The following is a 20,671-nucleotide window of genomic DNA, read 5'->3' as shown; positions in this document are numbered from 1 at the left end:
TCCCTACCTCCCTACCTACCTACCTACTGTACCTACCTACCTACCTACCTAGCTACCTCCCTTCCATACCTCCCTACCTCCCTACCTACCTACCTACCTACCTACTGTACCTACCTACCTACCTACATACCTACCTACCTCCCTACCACCCGACCTTCCTACCTACCTACCTACCTACCTCCCTACCTTCCTACATACCTCCCTACCTACCTACCTACGTACCCACCTTGGTGAATTGCTGTTTCTGGTGAATTCTAAGTGCAGTACGTGTCATCGCTTGTGTCACGTGTCCAATGTTTTTTCCCCCAGAGTCTTTCGATGTGGTGCTGAGAGGCAGCGGCTTCAGTGGATCGAGGCGAATGGACAACGTACTCTGCTTCCTCACCGTCAATCAGAACACACACAGTCAGTAAACAACGCAATCGACACATTGTAGCGCACCAGAGGTCGGCTTATATACACCAATCAGACATACCATTAAAACCAGTCACTGATTTTATGATGTCATATTTGACATGTGGCTGATTGGTGTACATTTTGCTTTTGGATGATAATAAGGATGCAGACATAGCCCCCCGAGAGGAATGAATCAATGCTGCACTGACGGTAACGTGTGCAGCTGCACACTGGGCCAACATCATGTATGTAGTGAAAAAATAGATCCAGCGTGCAGATGTCTGTGCTGCAGTGGAGAGTCAGTGTCATGACGCCCAGGAACAAACAGTAGCTGCTCTTTATTGACTTCGGCTGGAGAACAGAGGAGACATTATGAGGCCGAGCGGGGGGAGGGGAGGACATGCTGTCTGTGTCGTTGGTCTATTAAAGGATCAATGGAGGGAGGGAGGGAGGGCAGTGTCACGGAGAGGACATGATGAGGTATCACATGACTGTATGCTGCATTATATCTTCCTTAATATTACTCACTTTTTGTCTCTTCTGCTGTGATGTTTTTCTTTTGTTTCCCCCTTTTGCTGTTGCTTTGTGGCTTTGGGTTTTCTTTCCTTTGCCCTGGCTGTGATATTTTGATATTAGATATCATATTCCGAATATTTTATGATTAAATAATATGCAGAAAACGGCACCTAAATTTCAATATGAATTTAAGTTAGATTTGATTCTGGGGATAGCATGGCATTATAAACACTTACAAACAATACAAGTTGAAAAAAATGTGCTGATACTTTTCTACCAATTTATTATACACATGGAATATCAGGATGGCAATTTGTAGTATGTAGAATACAATATGACACATTTCAGGAAATAAATCTCCATCAACAGCATTTCCGTGAGTCGGTCAAACTGTTCTGCAAGCCAAAGTGATGTGTTTTTATTTTTCATTTACTGTTGAGTTGTAGGTAACTTTTGTATATTTTTTTAATTTTGTATTTGTTACTGTTTCTTCTCAGACCAGAAGCCAACAGTAGTTAAAGACGGCTATCTGCTGTGCCCAGCTCCTGTTCTGCACGAGGTTGGACAGTAAGTCAACACTCACGTTGTAATTAAAAGATCTAACAACAACCTATATTATATATTGTAGAGTCAAAGCATACTTATGGTCACATGATCATTATTATTTAAAGGTAATGATGCATAGTTTTATACCCTACAAATAAAAGGTAACTACTTTTTTTCCCCTAATACAGAGCTGTGAAACCGCACTCAAGTTTAAACAGTGAAAATAATAACTGAAGCTTTTATTATGTCACATGGTCTGTTCTTTTATCGATTATGGTGAAAAGGAATTATCACCAAATTTGAGTTTGTCACGTGTAGATACAGTATTAGAGACCCGTCAAACATTTCTCTCACTGTCACGCCAACACAGAGCCGGACTTTCCCATAAATGGAAGAAGACAGGGATCTTTGTGAAATAGAGATCCAGTTGTGTAACGTCATTTGGCACAGTATCATTTTATAATCGTCATTATCGCCATGGCAGCACCGAGTTGACGCAGGCCCGACGGGAAGTGTGTTTGTAAGCAACGGTGTCACATCAGGAATACACTCACCAAACTGGTACTCATAAACACTTTCCTTTACAGCAATGTCAAAGAAAATTATTGAATACATTTGCATTACAAGTTTCAGTCCTGTTAACATTTCCCCACGATGGGCCCGGGGTTGAAATTAGAAACTAGAGAATCTGTTGCGGGAGAGAAAACGAGAACAATGTTGACAGTGAAATCTGTAAACGGCTCAAACAGCTTGAAGTGTTGGATGAACAGGAGCCAGGACGACCAGAATATCTCGGTGGCATTTGGAGAGCGAGCACAAAGCTGATTGCATTTCAAACAGCACCCTCTGTCTCTCTCTCTCTCCCATACCGGTCCCCAGTCGCCGCTCGCTTCCCGTCACGTCTCACCCACTCTCCCTCTGTACTGAAACACTCACGCACAGTTTGATCCCTCCTCGGGGACAGAGCAGAAACAAACTCGGCCGAGTTCATAAACAAACTTTGTTTTACCATCAAACTTTAATGGAGAAACAAGGAAATCTGTCCGAAATATGATAAGAACATGAATGGCAAATGACGTCCTTTTTCAACCAGCCAGTCTTGTTGGCACTAATAGCAGGGACGCTGACAAGGTTACAGAGAGGCATAATAGTGCTACTCACACTTTGTAGCCCTTAAAATGAAGAAATGGTGAAAGGTCACTCCTGTTTAACTTGTTTTCTTATCATTAAAAGGCTGAGAAATGAATGAACAACAGACGAAAGGTTGAGTAATAGTCACTAGAGGGATAGTAGTTTGGCTAATTTGAGTTTTCAGCCTCTTGAAAGCACTGATTATTAAAAAACTTTCACATAAAAAATATTTATGGCAAAGATGAATCCCGTCTTCATTCTGTATTTTGAATTTGTTTCTGTTTACCGCAAACACACACACACACACACACACACACACACACACACACACACACACGCACACGCCTCCCGTGCTATTTTCTGAATTTGCCAGGCGCGCAGGAACTATTTCCTCTTCTGATGTGGTTTTGTTGTTGTGATCATTCCAGATCAATCGAAGTGCTGGTTAGTCTGAACAATGGACAATCTTTCATCTCCAGTCCCATCACCATTCATGCCACAACATGTGTAAGTATCAGTCATATAGTGCAAATCAAAAAACCCTCAGTTTGACATTTGAAGACGTTCAAATATTAAAAGAATGAATTTTCTAATGAATTATATGATGTGTGTCGCTGATGTGTGTGTGTGTGTGTGCGTGTGCGTGTGCGTGCGTGCGCGCGAGCACTGCAGTCTGATGGGACCTGGGTGCTCTGGCTGCTGTTGGCTCTGTTGCTGTTGCTGGTTCTGGCTTTGCTCTGGTGGTTCTGGCCTCTTTGCTGCACTGTGGTGAGTCTATATATGTTTGAGTGTGTATGACTCAGACTTAGGCCTTCACTCGGTGCTATTGTTATTTATGGAAGTAGCCCACAAGTTCAAGTGTCTCTTTTAATGTGGCACTTTGGCCTCAGTTTCTGTATTAACCCGCATTTCTTACAGGTGATCAGAGACCCGCCCCCTGCTCGCCCCCCTCCTCCACCTCCCGTCATTGTGAGTAGCTTTGGTTTCACCCATATGTTGCCGTTTTGGCATTGACTCATTTTGACTCCATTTTTTCTAGAAACAGGGTAGGGACTGACCTACTTCCAAAGTGCATGGAGAACAGAAAAAAGTCTTGAGAGGTCAAAACTCCAGGAACAACTTTATATAGCGTTATCGTTTGTTATCACCCTCCGGTGACCATAAATGGTACTGCACCACCAATGAATTGTCTTCATCTTTCAGTCAAGCTGTTTCGTGTAGACTCATTTAAAATTGTTTGTCATGGTAATTTCACATAGCAACACTGTACAGTGATTTTGTGTTAGAGCTCCACAACACACTGGGTTAGTAACCTTCTTGTTCTTGGGCCTCACTGTAAAGTTATTTGAATGAACCTCTATCGTTTTTGAGGAGCTGGAAGAGGACCTCTCACCCAAACACAGGTGGCCCACGGTGGACGCTTCATACTACGGAGGCAGGGGACCCGGAGGAATCAAACGCATGGAGGTAAATAACAATACAGACACAATGATCATGTAGACCATCCATTTATGAAACCTCCACTCATTAAGGCAGGCGTCAACATTTTACTAAGTCTAAGAGCCGATGAACACACACATTGGTAATTGTGGGGATAAAGTCCGTGTGAGTTCGAGAATCATTTGGCCGCTGCGCCGCAACGGATATCTGTCGCCTGTACTCATTGCACTTGCTTTAGGTGCGCTGGGGGCAGAAGGGATCCACAGAGGAGGGTACTCGGCTTGAGAGACCCAAAAACGCTGTGGTCACTTTGCCGGAGGAAGTGGAGGAGCCCATCATACCCCGACCCCCGCCAAGACCTGCTCCTGTGTACAGCCCCTCATCGCGGTCCAAATGGTACACTCCCATCAAGGTGAGAGACTGGTCATTATGGTCCACAGTCAAGGACCTTCTGCACCAAGTCATGTCAACAATTTTGAGATAAATTACTTATTAGTTATTTCCAACTCCACGTTGGCTGCTTAAATATCCAATGATCCCATCATTATAAGAGATGTTTTAGACCTTTTATTATCTTTTTTTTTTTTATGTTCTGTTTTTAATTGACTCAACCTGATTCCCGACTCGACCTTCAGGGGCGTTTTGATGCGTTGCTGGCGTTACTGAGAAGACAGTACGACAGAGTGGCAATCATGAGGCCGACGCATCGGGACAAGGTAAGAAATATCTGCAGATATTAATGTCTATTTATGTCCGATGAAGGGAAACACTGCCGCTTTGAGTTCTTCCATCTGGGCTGTCGGCAGCCACCAAAGAGTGACTATATTATATTCTGTCAATAAATTTGCCTGATTCAGGCATGAGACTCAAATGTCAACAGGTTCCTTCATATTTAAAAATTTGATGTGGTCCTTAAGTGACAAATTGTGTGGATATGTTGCCAGATAATGGATGATGACGGTTTCAGGTTTGCTTGTGTTGTTTTGTCTCACATTCATTGTAAAAAATATCTTTTTACTGCAGAAAAAGTGTCTTCATTTAACTTTGACTTGTCGTTTCCAGGGCCGCTGCATGAACTTCACCAGAGTTCAGAGTCGCTGACGTTCAAACGTGAGGATCGACACTTTTCACTTTATTCCTTTTTTTGGCCAAAGACGACCAGTATGTGCACTTAAAGAGATGAATGTCGGGATGTATATTGTAAATAAATTCCTTTACTTATATTCTGTGTTCAGAAAATCTTTTAACCCGCTTGCTTTCGTTTTTTTGAAGCAGTTAAAACCAAATCACACATTTTTGTTCAATTATTTTGTTTATTTGAAAGGAAAAATATATATTTCTCTTTTCACAAAGGCCTTCAGTACAAGTACCCTGACCGCCGTTGACACATATGATACACAAAATAACCCAAACACTGAAAAAAAATGCATACATGAGAAACACTTTATAAAACATATGGAACATAAAATGAGCCTTTTTTCTTAAAGAAAACAAAGAAATGTACTGTAGCATCACTTTCACTCAGACAGATTTTAAAACGACAACATCACGCTCACATGATCACGGATGAGATGAAGAGGAGGACGAGCTTCTATAACACACATCAGTTTGTGTCTTTGCCGCACGTGAACCGGCGTATTAACAAAATAGCTTAACATCACAGAGCCGGCCAACCAGCAACAAGCTCACGGTGAAACTTCGGAGAAAGTACTTGAAAGAGAAAACACAATCAATTTTTTTTAAGTCTTCTGATACAAAATACAACTTAATACTGTATAGAAAGACGCCTTAAAATAGGAGTCACCAAATCCTATAATACAACACGCGAAGACCACACTGAAGTGCATTTTGATTTAAGTCGCATGATTATCACGCCGCTGCGGTCACTCGCACAACTTTGCATCACCAGTACGCAGGAAAAGTGCCGCGCACCACAAAATGTTGAGAGCAAAACATGAGCATATGCGGCTGATGCGTTCACTCCTATTTTAGCGAGATGTTGGAGCTATGCGCAAAGTGGGAGCAAATGGACTAGACGCGGTGCAGGTTACGCTTAACGTGCTGGCACTGAATCAAGCACTTGATAAGACAACAAGCAGCAACAGCACTTGGAAAAGCGATTTGTCAGCCCATTATTTATAATACAGATCGATGGCCCGGGGTGGATCTCTCCTCTCTCTGCGGGTTTTCTTTTTTCTTTTTTTTATACCGAGCTCTTCCAGCCATTTCCACAGGAAAACAGTGCTAGTGCTGTAACCAACGAGGTTGGAAGAAAAGGCCGCTCCTTCCTTCGCCTGATGTCCATCTAAGTGCCTCAGACAGGAGCCCATGACGATGATGATGATGATGATGATGAAGAAGAAGCACGGTTTGTACTCCACATCAGTAACCTCGGCTCCTCTCGGGAATCATTCGATTCAAAAAGACGGCAGCACCGGGGTCCTTAAATCATCGACGCTCCTTGCGATCTCAAAGCCCAGATAATAGTCTCTTTATCTGTCAGAGGATGGGCCCCGCTGCATCTCTTGTCCTTCTTTTCCGTGGGAATGTCAAAAATATGTATCCATAAGATAAATTGGGTAGATTTGTAGCTTTTATATATATATATATATATATATATATATATATATATATATATATAAAAACAACCCTCCTTGCTCATTTAGAGTCTGTAGTGCACAGGAGATCTTTCTCTTAGGACCGATTCTCGCGATGCGAAAGGGACGATCTGGAAAAAAGAGCACAAATCACCAGCGTTACTTTATTGATTACTTCATTTTCGCGCTTAGGTGAAGTCTGTTTGATCGATTGTGATGTGATGCGATTGTCCACGCCCACCTGAGAGAGCGACGACTGTCTTTCTCCATGTTGTTCTCCGGTCCTTCGCTCTCGTACGAGGCCAGGTGCAGCTCTGTAGCAACAGAACGAGACAAAGCCTTTTGAGTTTGAGTCGATTCCCCACCTGGTGGCGAACCGCCACGGCACCTGACAGTTGAGTGACATGTACACGAGGAGATACACGCGGAGGAGATCGGACACTGACCGTCTTCGCTGAAGACCGGCGTGGTGACGAGGTACTGGAGGATCCGTCGGTCTCGGTCGAACGGACAAATCACCTGACGCCAAACCAGGAACTCGCTCACCTGCTTCGCAAGCTCCCACAGTTTCTGTTGGGACACAATGACGACGGACTTCATTCACACTGACGCCAGTTTAACAAAGAAACATCTCGTTGGCTCGTACTGATCCACTATATAGACAAAACCCCGCATGGTCATAATGCACTATAAGAAAAAAAAATCTTCATAAAACTGTATATTAATGTCCTATGAAAAGAAAAACAAGGAGAAAGAAGAGTTTTGTAATTTCTTTGCCACAAGAGGGCGTCACTTCATCACAAGTGAAAGCCTCTTCTCGAGGCCTAAACTGTTTCTGTATCGACAGGGATTGGTCAAATATAACTGTGAGTGCTCGAGCATGCAACGCTGTTTTTTTTTTCTCCTTGGTCAGTAATTAACACAGCGACGGAGTCGATCAACACTCAGGAGCTGGAACTGTGTACTGACCTCGAAGTTGATGTGTCCATTGGCGAGCCTGCTGGCACAGCCCTCGTTCAGGAAGTAGATGTCTTTGATAAGCAGACTAAAGAAGGGAATCACAATCTGGGAGGGGAAAAGAAGACAACAGTTGTTTTACATTCACATTTTTACATTTGATATTAGATTTTTTTTCTTTATGGAACAATCCTGTGCGCTCTCTCTCTCTCTCTCTCTCTCTCTCACCTTCTCCTGGCTGCTGTGAGCCGTCTCAGACCTCTGGGTGGCGCCGCGGAGCGCAGTGCGGTAGTTACTGAAGTTACTGGACGGGTCCATCTGATGCTGAAGGAGATCAGACAAAGGCGACATTGAGCAAACACGAGCACACGGGGCATGGGAAGTCTTGGAAAACCTCTTCTACAACGTAAAGTCTTCAAAACCACTGACCCGCGACACGTACGAGTGAACAACAGAAGTACACAAGCAGGTTTTTCTCACCTCCAGGATTTCAAATTTGTCTGTGTTGACTTTACTCCAGGTTTTCCTCAGTCTGGCGATAGGACTCATGTTCATCCCGGCTGAGAGACAAGAGACGATACTGAGTAAACAAAAGTATTTACAGAGACAAACCTAAGAAACTGAGCGGGCTGCGGTAACTCGGACTGAATGAACTCCAGACGACACTGTATTTGTTTGCGTCGTCGTCAATTTTTATTACTGGCTATTCAACAAAGAAATGATGGGAACTACAATTTAACTATCGGGGTTTAGGGGAAACACAATTTCATTTTTCACCATTTATTGACCATCATGAACAACTAATCAGGAAAAATCATTTCCCAGAGACCACCTGTTATTCAAACAGTACGTGGGAGGAGCTGCCTATTAATCACGTGTTGTTGTTTTCCCTGTACTCACTGATGATGGCCATGAGGGAGTTGAAGTTGCCGATGTTGAAACACTCCTGAGCCACGTCGATGAAGAACTCGATGATCCGCGCTCGGTGTTTCTTCTTCACCGGCTGTAATGAGCAAGAACATGACAGGAAGTCAGGCAAAGCTGTCATATCACACACCGTACAGGCACAAGTTTTAGCTTCAGTTCAAATTGAATGAATCTGGATATGTATTAAAAAAAGGAATACACGTACCATACAGATCTCAGTGGCCACCAGGTAACTCAGTCGGTTGAACCAGTTGACGTAGGCCTCCAGGTTGCTGGTTTTACGCTTCCGGAAGAAACCCTGAAAAATAACAGGACGTGATTTAAGTTTATGTTTTATTAATCAGTGTTCCCATATTTGTGTGCATTTGTCAGCCTCAGTCTTTTAACGAGAGAATGGTGGGATGTGCGGGTAGACTGAGACGTGGTCTCATTCAGCAAGCAGAGGGAGGAAGACCATTGGATGTGGCTGAACAAGCATCAGAAAAATGCAAGTAAGTAAACCATGAGTCAAGATATTTTTTTCCAAAATTGGTTTTGGATTTTTAATTCTTTTTTAGTCATGGGCGACATTGTGAATCTCATTAGCTTCATGAACATCTGCATTAGAATGTTCTCAAGAGTCCAATAAATAATAGAAGAAATCGGAGGTAACTTGACAGCCCTCACACCCACACAACCCTTGGACCTGTGACGCGTCTGTTGTTGTTCCCACCTCATTTACATCGGCTTTTTTTCTTTTTTCTCACAGACACTCTGTGTTGACCTTGTTTGCCAGAGGCACTGCCTTTTTCTTTTCTTTTTTTTTTTTTTAATAAATAAACATTATAAAAGCTGTGCGTATAAATAAACTTGACTTGGCCGTGATGATGTAATGCCGGAGATTCACAGCTCCATTTAAGCGCTTACACAACACCAGCCAACCCACTCCACTCCAAACTCCCCTTCCACACTTCGGGACCCCTTGCGCTGACTCAACCTCCCTTTTGTGCAAAGTGGTGGCTTACATAAGCGGTGCGGGCCGAGATGTAGCAGCGCGGCCACGAACACCAGCCGGAAGCCTATTCTCAGCCGCGCTGATTGAAATCAGCCCTTCAGCTGACTCACTGGACCACTTAGGAGGGAGAGTGCCCTTCAGATACACTTAGACGTACGTAGAATGGCTCTTTCATACTATGTGTGCGGCATTTTCAAAAGCTACATTTGGAATAAAATTATGAAAAAAATGCTGCACAAATTCAAATTTTATTTCCCTTACGGATCTTTTATGTGGTCTCAAAGGCAAATAATCTTGAAGTGAAGGAGACCGCAAATTTTTCTTAAAGCGAAAAATGAGAAGACCATTAATCAAAATAATGAAGAAAGGCTTACAAACTACTACAGCCTGTATCATCGCTTTGCTGCAGATAATTGAAAGCAGGTCACTGTTATTCCTTAGCTGTCGTTACACTTTATATAAAACTATATATATCAAGCTGTGGCAGTGTGGTTAGATCCATCTGCTAATTCTGACTCTGAAAAAACCCACTAATTAGTTAATTTAACTTGGATGACTTTGTGAAATCAACTCTCGTTCAATGCAAATACAAGCATCAGTCATTCAGAAAAAAAAATCTTTTGATCAGCAACAGACAGAAAAAGCAGAAGATAAATCGCAGTAAATCTGTAAAACGGTTTTGCAGGGTTGTGACTTGGATTGTGCAAAAAGAGAAATACTGTGATCCACAGTCTAAGAACAAGCTGAGAGAGATTATATTTTTGGCGCCCGTGCATCCAGCCTCAATTGGTACCTTATGGTTCTCCAGGGGATCCTTCATGGCGAACGTCTGGATGAACTCCTCCGGTCCGATAAAACTCAGTCTGTCCTGAAGGCGGAGAACAGGAGCAGAAGACAATCAGGACCAACACCGACAGTAATATACAAGAGAAAGATGAGGACAGATGAGACAAGGGGAGGATGGGAGTCAAGACGAAAAGGGACACTGAAAGCAATTCATCCATATTTATGTATGAAATAACAATGTTATTTCAAGGATGTTAACTTCCTATATGCACTGCTGCTGCTAAAGCAGACGACACTGTATGGTTTATGGAGAAAATAATAAAACCAAGATATAAAAAACACAAACAACGCAGGAACCAATAAACCACAGAAACAATAAACCTACCTAATTTAGTTTGGTGAAAAAAAAAAGAACATTTAAGTAGCAACCACATGTAAAGACGTATAAAATCCAAAATCAGAGAGACAGCTACAGATCGTCCTCCAAATAAATGATCACACATGGGACCTAAAAAAAGAGAGAAAAAAGCTCCAATAAGGACGAGGTTACTCACCAGTTCGATGTGTGTGAGCTGCTGAGCGAGGACGAAGGGGTCGTCGCAGGTGCTCAGGACGTCGCCCCGCTGGCCCGAGGCCTGTTTGCTTTTCAGGGAGGCGGGCCGCTCCGTGGCCACGGCGTTGAGCGCGGCCACGGCCTCCTCGTACTGGCCGAGCGCCGACAGCCGCTTGATCAGCCGCTGGGTCATCTGCTGCATGGCTCGCCAAGAGTACTGGACGCACGACACAAGCAACACGAATCGTGAGACAAGGCCACTCACAAGAAGACGACGCCAAAAGAAGAAGTGTCGTGACCAAGAAGGAGCGACTAGACTGACCTCATCGCCGCGGGCCACGTGATGCGTCATGTCCTTGAGGCAGCGCATCATCCGGTCGTCCCTGAAGTCGTACGGAAACGTCTCCGTCCATTCGGTCAGCAGCTGCACCAGCTTGGGCGCCACCTCGCGGAAACGGATCTTTAAAAAAAAAAACCAAACAAACATCGTACGACATGTTAGGCGTCAGCGAAAAGGACACGTTAAATCAATTAATAGGATTTATGGATGTGATCGGTCTCGGGACAAACTCTAAACTCTCTTGACCCGTGTCATTTCTGAGACAAAATGCTGACGCTATTTCTTCATTTGTTTACTTTATTGTTCCCATTAAATGTGTCCCTTTCGATTTTACTTCCCCAGTGCCAGTTTGAATCCCATCTGTCTGTCTGGAACGTCTTTGCTAATGACATAGTCGATAAATACTTCCTCCCACAAAAAAAAGACCGACAGAGGCGTTTGTGTGTTTGCGTGCGCGCGCACAGGAGTGTGCGTGTGTGTATGTGGGTGAGAGTGTGACATTGTTTGTGCGGGTGTGTGCTTGAGACCGAGTGACCGCGGAGAGAAATAATTATGACAGCGTGTGTGCGTAGAAAAAAAATATCCTCCCACCTTGTCCAGCAGGGCGTCTCCGGACCGCTGCTGCTCCACGCACAGGTGGCAAACCCTCGTCATGAGCTCGTACGGATGCAGGAAGAGGCGAGAACTCAGCAGGAAGGTGAACACGTACGATCTCTAATGGCGAGGAGACAAAACAGCTCTCAGGAAAAACACAAACGCGGGACAGCAAAAGGGCGACACTGTCTCTCAGACTGAACTTGACCTTTGACCATGGCGAGGGGTACATTTGCCAGTACTCACGTCAGGGTAGTAATCCACCGTGGGGACCAGGTGCTGGATCAGAGCCTCAAGAGATGCTGAAACCAAACTATTGTCATGGTAACACATCTCCCCATAGCTAGCGGTGATGCCATGTCCGTGAAGACGAGCTTTCCCCGCGGCGGAGGTGTTGCGACAGGAGGACTGCTCGCTGCTGCTGCAACTGCTGCTGCTGGTGGCGGCGGCGGCGGCGGCGGCGGTGGTGTGGCGGTATGCGCGGCCCGGACAGGAGCTGCTGTGCTGTCGGGGGCTGCGAGGCTGCTGCTGCTGCTGCGGCTGCGGCGCCGGCGGCGAGTACGGGTTCTCCGAGACGGCGCAGCTGCTGGTGTAGTGATGCTCCTTCGCCGTCGCAGAGGAGACAGAGGAGCTGCGGTAGGAGCCGTGAGGCTGCGGGATGTCGTAGGGGTTTTCCGCCGCAGAGTAGGCGCCGTTGTAGAGGTTCTCCTTCGCCAGTCTGGGAGCGGTGCCGCTGCGGTACGGACTGTGAGGCTGCGCGTGGTTGTTGTTGTTGCTGCTGTACGCCGCGCAAGTGCTGAACTTCCCCGCATACGGAGTCGTGGGAGGCATGGTGACCTGAAGAAAAGACACAAGGACGATGACATTTGGGGAGGCCACTTTGGACAAAAGTTCAACCTATATGTAATTTTTAGCACTTTTGTTTTTGCTCTTTTAAGTCGAAATAGGTATTTCAGTATTTCATATGAAGACTGACACATAAAAATACATTTGTGCAACATGTGAATATGTTCATGGTTATTGTTTTGCCATCATCTATCCGATCATCAACCCCCATGTTGACCTCATTATAATCCGTAGATATCATCAGATCATCCCTAGACCAGTTGTGAAATAAGAAATGGCTGTAGTTTACATTACTTTTTGACAAATCACTCGATTACGATTCGGTGATTGATTTATAGTCTCTAGGAATAGAGTTAGAAAACAATGAAGGATGTCAATCACGTCATATTGGTTTTTTTGTTTGAATGTTTTCAATTTGTACTAATTAAAAAGAAGCAAGTGTTTGGAACCAGGAAATAAGAATAAATGACAGCTAATGCAAATTGATCAGATAATCCAGAGTCTCATCGTTTCAGCAGTGACATTAACTATGGTGCTTCATGCCTTCTGGTTAAAAATGACATTATGAAGTCAAACCAATATTCACGGCTGTTTACTATGCTACTATGGATTGACCCTATTTCAGGCAACGTTAGAGAAGAAGTCTCTCTCTGCTGTACTGTATCTGCCGTTAATGAAAAACAATGACACCAGATGTCTGTTTTACTACCGCGCGTATCGTGTGTAGTGTGTGACTCAGTCCCCCGCCCTCGATCACGCAACGCAGGGGCTTAGATGCGTCTGTGAAAGCAAACTACACTTAATCACATAATTTTACCCCTCCTCTGTTTACTGTTTTGGCTTTGAATGTGTTGTAAGATACCACCGAGTGGAATTTACTTTCTCTCCCTGAAAAAGCAAAAAAGTGATTTCGTTGGTGAATTCTTTGACAAATTGGCTTTGTTCCACTGTCTTTTTGCTTTATTGCTTTATCTTTTTTTTTCTTCTACGTTCTGGAAGCCAACTTGTTGGAAACAGGGGCTGCATGAAGGGGGAAGAAAGAAGAAGAAAAAAAAAAAAACGGGCCGACAGATGGATGATCTCAAGACAGCAATGATTCTTTGTCTTAATGGTTAAGATAATTGGATCTGAGGTTGGTAAGCTGATCCCAGAGCACCACCAAGGCGTGCTTTAACTCTGGAGCCATCGTTATCCCGCTACTGTTGTCTGTCTTGTTGGAAGCACATGCCAGTGTAAGTCTAGCCACACACACACACGCACGCACACACACTGACGTATACACATGCACGTACGCACTGTGCCAGAAAACAAAACCCTGCAGGAATCCGGCAGACTTTTGTTTGTCCATCACAGCGCCAACAGAGGAGTGTCTGCCTGAGCCAATCTCTCTCTCTCTCTCACACACACACACACACACACACACACACACACACACACACACACACACACACACACACACACACACACACACACACACACACACACACACACACACACACACACACACACACACACACACACACACACACACACTCACACACTCTTGTCCACCATGGCGCCTAGCCCTGCGAAGGTATAATCCAAACACACACACACACACACACACACACACACGTGTCACACATACACAAGTGATGGTTTGAGCAACACACTCATACGCTCTTGTACACCACAGCGCCTGGCGGCGTGCCAGTGTAAGCCCGTCCAGTGCCCGCCCGTCTTCTGAACCCTGTGATCTCCGCCTGCTGTTCTCCCTCCTAACTCGGTTAAAAAGATTACCGTGTTTTTACCTTCCCAGAGTTTACGAGATGTAATCTGGAAAAGGCGCAGGCCTGGTGATCGAGTTGAGATAAGGATCTGACTAAGTGATATTTACTCCCAGTTTGGACGCCTGGTTTTCCTCCCCCGAGCTCTCTGTTTGCATCCATCCAGTGGCGACCTTGCACAAGAGGAAGAAGACGCGTCCAGAAATATAAAAGCAGCCTTGGTTTTTCCAGACCGACTTCCTGAAGAGTTGACCCTTTGCATGGCTGCGGGCTCCCAAAGCTGCACCACTGAAATTTTACTCTTTCCAAATCATAGGTTGGACTCGCTGTGGGCGATTTAATGATGACGTTCCGAGCGCAATTTCACATTGGAAGCATTGTTTACATCCTCTTGTTTGTAAACTTTAAAGATTGAAGACCTTACGAAGAGGTCTGATGTGGCGATAAAAAAGAAAAAAAGAAAAGGGCATAAATGTATAGTTCTGGTTAAACATTGTACCGACCGAAAACCACAGGGATGAAGGTTCCTGTGTGCACGGGTTTTTCTCATGTATTGAACTTTTGAAAAAAATACGTAGGAAACATTGCGCACTTTTTTTCTTCAACCTACATCCGTCTCTTAATGCCACACAACAGATAATAAGTCCTGTGTTGACCAATGGCGCAGACCGAAAGTGTGTGTGTCGACTTACATGTCATGACAAGGTTCACCAGAAGGTTCCTGCCATTTGAGCCTTTGATGGAGCCGCAGGCAAATATCATTGGATTACAGTACAAATTGCCTGAAAGAAAACTTTTGCAATAGAGGTGACGGTAATGAAATGTCCTACAGCACGTGAACGCCGCCTTTGTCTGGATTTTAGAGCCTATTTTACTATTTAAAAGCTTCTTTTCGAGTTTTCTTTTTTCTCTAAATCTGAAAAGAATAAATTCATTGGGGGCAGCGGTGGTGTTCATCCATTTGTTCTGCAGCTGGACTAGCTTCCTTCTCGGATCCCTGCAGGTTTTTGCCGAAACAAGTGCGAGTCTAACTTCGTCCCAGTTTTGTTCCAGAGCTGAAGACAAAAAACGGAAAAACAAGCTAAATCTTTTCACCCCAAGGGCTTCAACTTTAGACCCTTTCTCTAAAAATCACACAATGTGGTTTTTAAAGGTACACCAAGGTATTCTGAGGCCAGTTCCAACAGGAGGGGGAGGCGAGAAACGGGGGGGGGGGGGGGGGGGGGGGGGGGGGGGGTCTTCAACAATGGAGGTATTATCTGTCCTGTCATGGCATTAACAACCGCACAAAGACCCCCAGGAAGAGATCAGAGCAGATCACGGCAGATCAGACACACACACACACACACACAGCAGCTTTCACACACTCATGGATGGTTTTTCCAGCGTCAGGCCGTATGGCGCCGCTGCCTCTGCGTGAACCGAGGGGCCGGGATCATTTTCACATCAGTCAAACCACAGCAAGGCAGACTTTCTCGTTCTCCTCCTGTAAGGTGTGTGAACGCTCATTATACTTTGACAGACATCCTGTAACCGGGGCCATAAATCTGCCCTATTATTTAGAAGCGCAATGAACGCACAGGAATCTGTCTTTGCCACGGCGGTCGAGGAGGAGCATATCGAAAAGTCACATATTGAGGGTGACAAGTGCAATCCCACCGGGCGGCGTGCAGGACGCGGCTAACTTGGTCGTTTCTTAATTGTTCCTTATTCAAAGCCAATTGGGCCCAGCAAGCATCCACGTACAATAGTCGGCCGAACAATAGTCAGTGCCGAAATCCCCCGATGGTTCACTACTACAGCAGGAGCTGAAAGGGACAAGTGAAGATTCATTAACAAAGGCCCCTCTCTTTTTTGTGACGTCTAAAGCAAATGTGAGGACTTAAAGCCGGGGCCTTACATATTTCAAAGTATCACCGTCTTTCAACGGGCATGTTGCAGCGAAAAGTTATCAGAAGTTGAAAAGCTGCGAAAGTAAACCAGTAAAGCTGTGAAGTTGATGGGATATTGATTGATGGGATAGTCTGTCCTTATCCCCCAGTATAATTTGAACACAGATGACACTGAAACCTAATAAGTTCCAACAAGGCTTCTGATACGTGCCCATTATCTGCGTGTAAAGTTCAGAATGTAAATCAGCACAACGAGGACATGTGGCGCGTGTGAGATTAAAAAGTCGCCACGGAGCACCCTGCACCTGTAAAACAATTCCAGAGTAGTAAAAGACCAATATAGCGCGGCGCTATCTTGGCACCCAAGTGCACTTTGACACCAACGACTTGCAGCAGGTAAAGGAGTGTCGGAAAGGAGAAGCATGCTCCTCGAAGGGGAAACCCTTCGCAGTCGGCCTTATTCTTGGCAGTAAGCGAGGTTAAAGTCCAGGCTGCGCTCGTATCACTTACTCGTGGTTTTTGTCAAAGCTCCAAATGAAACAGTGTTGCACGTACCGGAGTTAACCCTTTAAACAGCCCGACCACACATCTTGCTTATTTTCATCCATTTCATTGTGTTTTAAGGCTACAAGAAAATAAAAATTCATAATAAGGATGCGCCAGAAGACCCTCCCCTTGCTCTTCCACACACACACACACACACAAAAAAGGTATCAGGACAAAAAACTGCCATTTCTGATCTCTTTCTTCTTAGAATTTGTGTACAGTCCCTAAATCTGGAACAGAACCCGGCCAATATGTTTTACAATGGTCAATACAAGAAAAACATCAAGATTTTGTACCAAATCCGGGACATAACAAGGATCTCACAGAGATCAAGTGTGGGCATGCGATGAGGTCAAAGCCAGGTTGTGCTTGTGTTGCGTCTTTTTAAGATGTGTGTAGTGTGAATGCTGAATGCTGCTTCTGGATCTGGGTCTCAGGCTCATTCTGAGGTTGTCAGAAACAAGCCAACGAATCGGACTGGACTCGTCTTCGTCTGTTGTGTCCATACTAATTATACACGTTTGAATAAACCTGCTGAAGTGAGCATCAGTCCAGATGTTATTTTCTTCTCCACGGCTGTCCAAGCATGCAAAGCTGTTTCCACCATGTTACACCCATAATCCAGTGTTTTGAGATGGTTTTCCTTAAATTCCTTTTTTCTTTTTTTCCAAACTGCACCACAGGTCCTCCCGGCACCATGATCGCCACACTTTTAAGCATCATCATCATCATCATCATCATCACCACCACCATCACCACCACATGACCTAACGACCCAAACCAAAGTCCGGGGAAACATCACAGAGCCCCAAACAAACTGCTCAGCTCGCGCTTGAGTAAGCGCGAGGGTCAGATGAGGCCTAACAACCAGACGCCGGGACCCCGATGATGATGACCACCGTAAAAAAAACCTCTCTGCACCTGCACCTCGATCAGATAAACAGAGACAAACAGAGCCGGACACAGACAAACACCTGACTGAGATCGGCTGCAGAGATACAATTCATCCACTGCTGGTCCTGTTTCCCCCCCCCCACCCCCACGAACACACACACACACACACACACACAGACACACACACACACACACACACACACATACAATGCATTCAAGTGTGCATTTCCGTGTGTAGGCGCCACACAAATAAGTGCATAGAGGCAAACACGCACGCACGCACGCACGCACACACACAGTCACACACACACACACACACACACACACACACACACACACACACACACACCTATGATCTGGTAGGCTAGTACAGTATTAACCTAGAGTCAGAAAGGATAAAGACAAATTATCTCCTCTGCTGCTACGATATAATAAACCTAAGCTTGTGTAGGGGCTTGTTACTCTCTCTCTCTCTCTCACACACACACACACACACACACACACACACACACACACACACACACACACATCTTTTTTTATATTTCGAATCTCTATAAACCCACAGATTTCACAAACGTTTGTGAAAGCAAAGCCGGATTAAGTGGCTTTGCAACATTAAAACAACTGCTTTTTTTTTGCGTCTTTAGACCAGCTGACGTCCCAAAGGTCTCCCTGACTGCATTACTGTTAATTATTGAATCAGTTTAACTATTTAATTTGACTTTAATTTGAGCAGCCTGACTTGTGAAGCAAACTGGGGCACTGTTTTTTCCCAGCAGGTTAGGGGGACTGACTGCAGGTTTATTTAGAAAAAGGAAGAAAAAAAAAGGTGTTTGGTGAGACAAAGAGATGATTCAAGCTTTTGGGCAGAAGAACACACACACACACATACACACACACACACACACTGTGGCTCTCGTTCTTTTTTCTTTCCCCTACAGACAAGCACACAATCTGTTATTCTCTCTCACACACAGACACACACAGACACACAGACACACACACATACACACACACACACACACACACACACCATGCCTGGTCCACATTATGAGCCTCCAAGTGAGTCAGAACACAGCAAAAGTAAAAGCTGACTGTGAAAAGAAGCCATGCTGTGCAACAACCACAGTCCCATCGCAGGTGCTGGTGGTGAGTAATGTGGATGACAGCCAGACTAATTATAACTCCTATGGAGGGCGGTGGTAAACAACAACAACAACAACAACAACACATGTTGCCATGAGGAGGAGAAAAGACTTGATGGGTGATTTATTTCTTGTGCATTGGTTTGTGTGAACATAAGCTCTTGAATTAACACGACTTTATATGCTAGATTGGGTCAAAGTTTCATTATAGAGATGCTAAATTAGATGAAATAAACATATCATTTTGTGTTGGGTAGAGTGATATGTTACGACTCCATTAATCATCAGCAGTTACATTACAGATTTCAATCCATTAAAAAAACAAAAAAGTTTCTTTTCCCCGACCTTGATGCATAATTTCACCAATTATTGATCCCCACCATGATCAACTTACCTCTTGTGTGATGCAGCGAAACGTAAACAAAAACAAACACTGTCCAATCTATTTGCAAAAAAAACGTCCGATGTTGGACTCAGTCTCCGCACCGGGATGAAACGGGCACGGTGGTGCGTAAAAAGAGCCCCACACGGATGAGCGTTTCAGTGTCTGCGCGCTGCGCTCGGCTCCATTGTGCGTCTGCAGCTCTCCTCCTCCCGGTCGAGTCACTGTGGAAGCGGCGAAGGAGTTCGTTCGTAGTGAACCGCAATGAGCGACGAGGCGTATTCAAAAGACTTCCACGGAGGGAGCCGGGAAAACCCGCCAATCGCCGCGCGGGGGGCGGGATCCTCCCGGGAGCGCTCGGGCCAATCGCAGCGGGGGAGTCGGAAAATCGAAATCACCTCGCTGCTTCTGATTGGCCGCGCGTCGCCGTCCGTCCAGATTCTCTTTCGCTCCTCTTCTTCCTCTCGTCTCAACCGCAGCCACGAGAAGAAGAAGCCGCGTAATGTTTTTCTTGGAGAGCTGAGATGAGGAGGGTGTAAGGTTTCAACCCGGAATGTGTGTGTGTGTGTGTGTGTGTGTGTGTGTGTGTGTGTGCGTGTTTGTGTGTGTGTGTGTGTGTGTGTATCTGTCTGCAAGTTTGGGCCCCAGTCGCTTAAAAAAAGTTTGTAAAGTAGTCGTTTTTGAAGCTGTTGCAGTGTGTTTTAATGTGAATGATGAGTTGCTGGTGTTGCTGGTAGGATTCAAGATATCCTGGACAATCCATTGCAACCCGCAGGTTAACCTTTTTTTATCTGAGAAGAGAAACTTGCTTCTCTGTAGTTAGAGGAGTAATGGAAATAGCGCCTAAATTGTTTGTGCACACTCAATTTCCCAAAATGCATTTAAGCTTGCTGCAATTTAGTTGTATTTCCTACCTTGCCATTCATTTATGCACACGATGAATCAGAGCAAATCGTGACATTTGCTCCGTTCGTTGCTTTAAAAGCTCCATTCATCCATTGAATTATTCGACAAGTTGCGGGGCAGCAGCACCAACTGAAAACATATGACATGTCGCTCTATAATTGTTGTCACGGCGAACACGTCATATACATCCAGCACACAGAGGGGAAATTCGTATTTATTTTAAGTACAAGCACAACGTCTTTTTCAGCTTGTTTTGTTCTCCACCACGGAACGTAAATAGAGATGGATGACGTGTCTCCACTTCTTCTGCCCTCTGTACAAGAATGGGGCCCAAATACACGGGCGCTGCCATCTTGCACTGGTGAAGTGATGAAGGAGTGACCGTGGAGTGGAGCTGCCGTGTCCAGGTACAGCCGGTGCACTCTCTCAACCAACTGTGAGTCCATCCATCCCAATTTAGGTCTCAACAAACTCCTTTAGCTGCTAAATGCTCCGCTACATTCACCAGTCACCACGT

The 20,671-nt window shown here is 44.9% G+C and overlaps 2 protein-coding genes across 2 annotated transcripts; one reads left to right on the top strand and one right to left on the bottom strand.

Annotated features, from left to right (window-relative positions):
* Nucleotides 1-3,120: 3,120 nt before the first annotated feature.
* Nucleotides 3,121-5,252, top strand: LOC118284604 (anthrax toxin receptor 2). The gene is made up of 6 exons (XM_035607443.2): nucleotides 3,121-3,357; nucleotides 3,508-3,558; nucleotides 3,961-4,056; nucleotides 4,268-4,441; nucleotides 4,665-4,745; nucleotides 5,092-5,252. Exons 3-6 carry the CDS (start codon nucleotides 4,051-4,053, stop codon nucleotides 5,128-5,130), a joined length of 300 nt encoding a protein of 99 aa, XP_035463336.1. The 5' UTR covers nucleotides 3,121-3,357; nucleotides 3,508-3,558; nucleotides 3,961-4,050; the 3' UTR covers nucleotides 5,131-5,252.
* Nucleotides 5,253-5,322: 70 nt separating this feature from the next.
* On the bottom strand, nucleotides 5,323-19,528 carry LOC118284602 (ras-GEF domain-containing family member 1B-B). The gene is made up of 14 exons (XM_035607437.2): nucleotides 19,261-19,528; nucleotides 12,024-12,614; nucleotides 11,775-11,897; nucleotides 11,166-11,303; nucleotides 10,845-11,060; nucleotides 10,298-10,372; nucleotides 8,716-8,808; nucleotides 8,484-8,586; nucleotides 8,064-8,143; nucleotides 7,812-7,907; nucleotides 7,596-7,691; nucleotides 7,073-7,196; nucleotides 6,868-6,940; nucleotides 5,323-6,757 (listed from the first exon to the last, which is right to left on the bottom strand). Exons 2-14 carry the CDS (start codon nucleotides 12,606-12,608, stop codon nucleotides 6,724-6,726), a joined length of 1,836 nt encoding a protein of 611 aa, XP_035463330.1. The 5' UTR covers nucleotides 12,609-12,614; nucleotides 19,261-19,528; the 3' UTR covers nucleotides 5,323-6,723.
* Nucleotides 19,529-20,671: the final 1,143 nt, after the last annotated feature.

Source organism: Scophthalmus maximus, chromosome 20, assembly GCF_022379125.1.
Source record: "Scophthalmus maximus strain ysfricsl-2021 chromosome 20, ASM2237912v1, whole genome shotgun sequence".
NCBI classification, from domain to species: domain Eukaryota; kingdom Metazoa; phylum Chordata; class Actinopteri; order Pleuronectiformes; family Scophthalmidae; genus Scophthalmus; species Scophthalmus maximus.
Note: the sequence above shows the minus strand (reverse complement) of the source record. Positions and strands in the feature narration are given on the sequence as shown.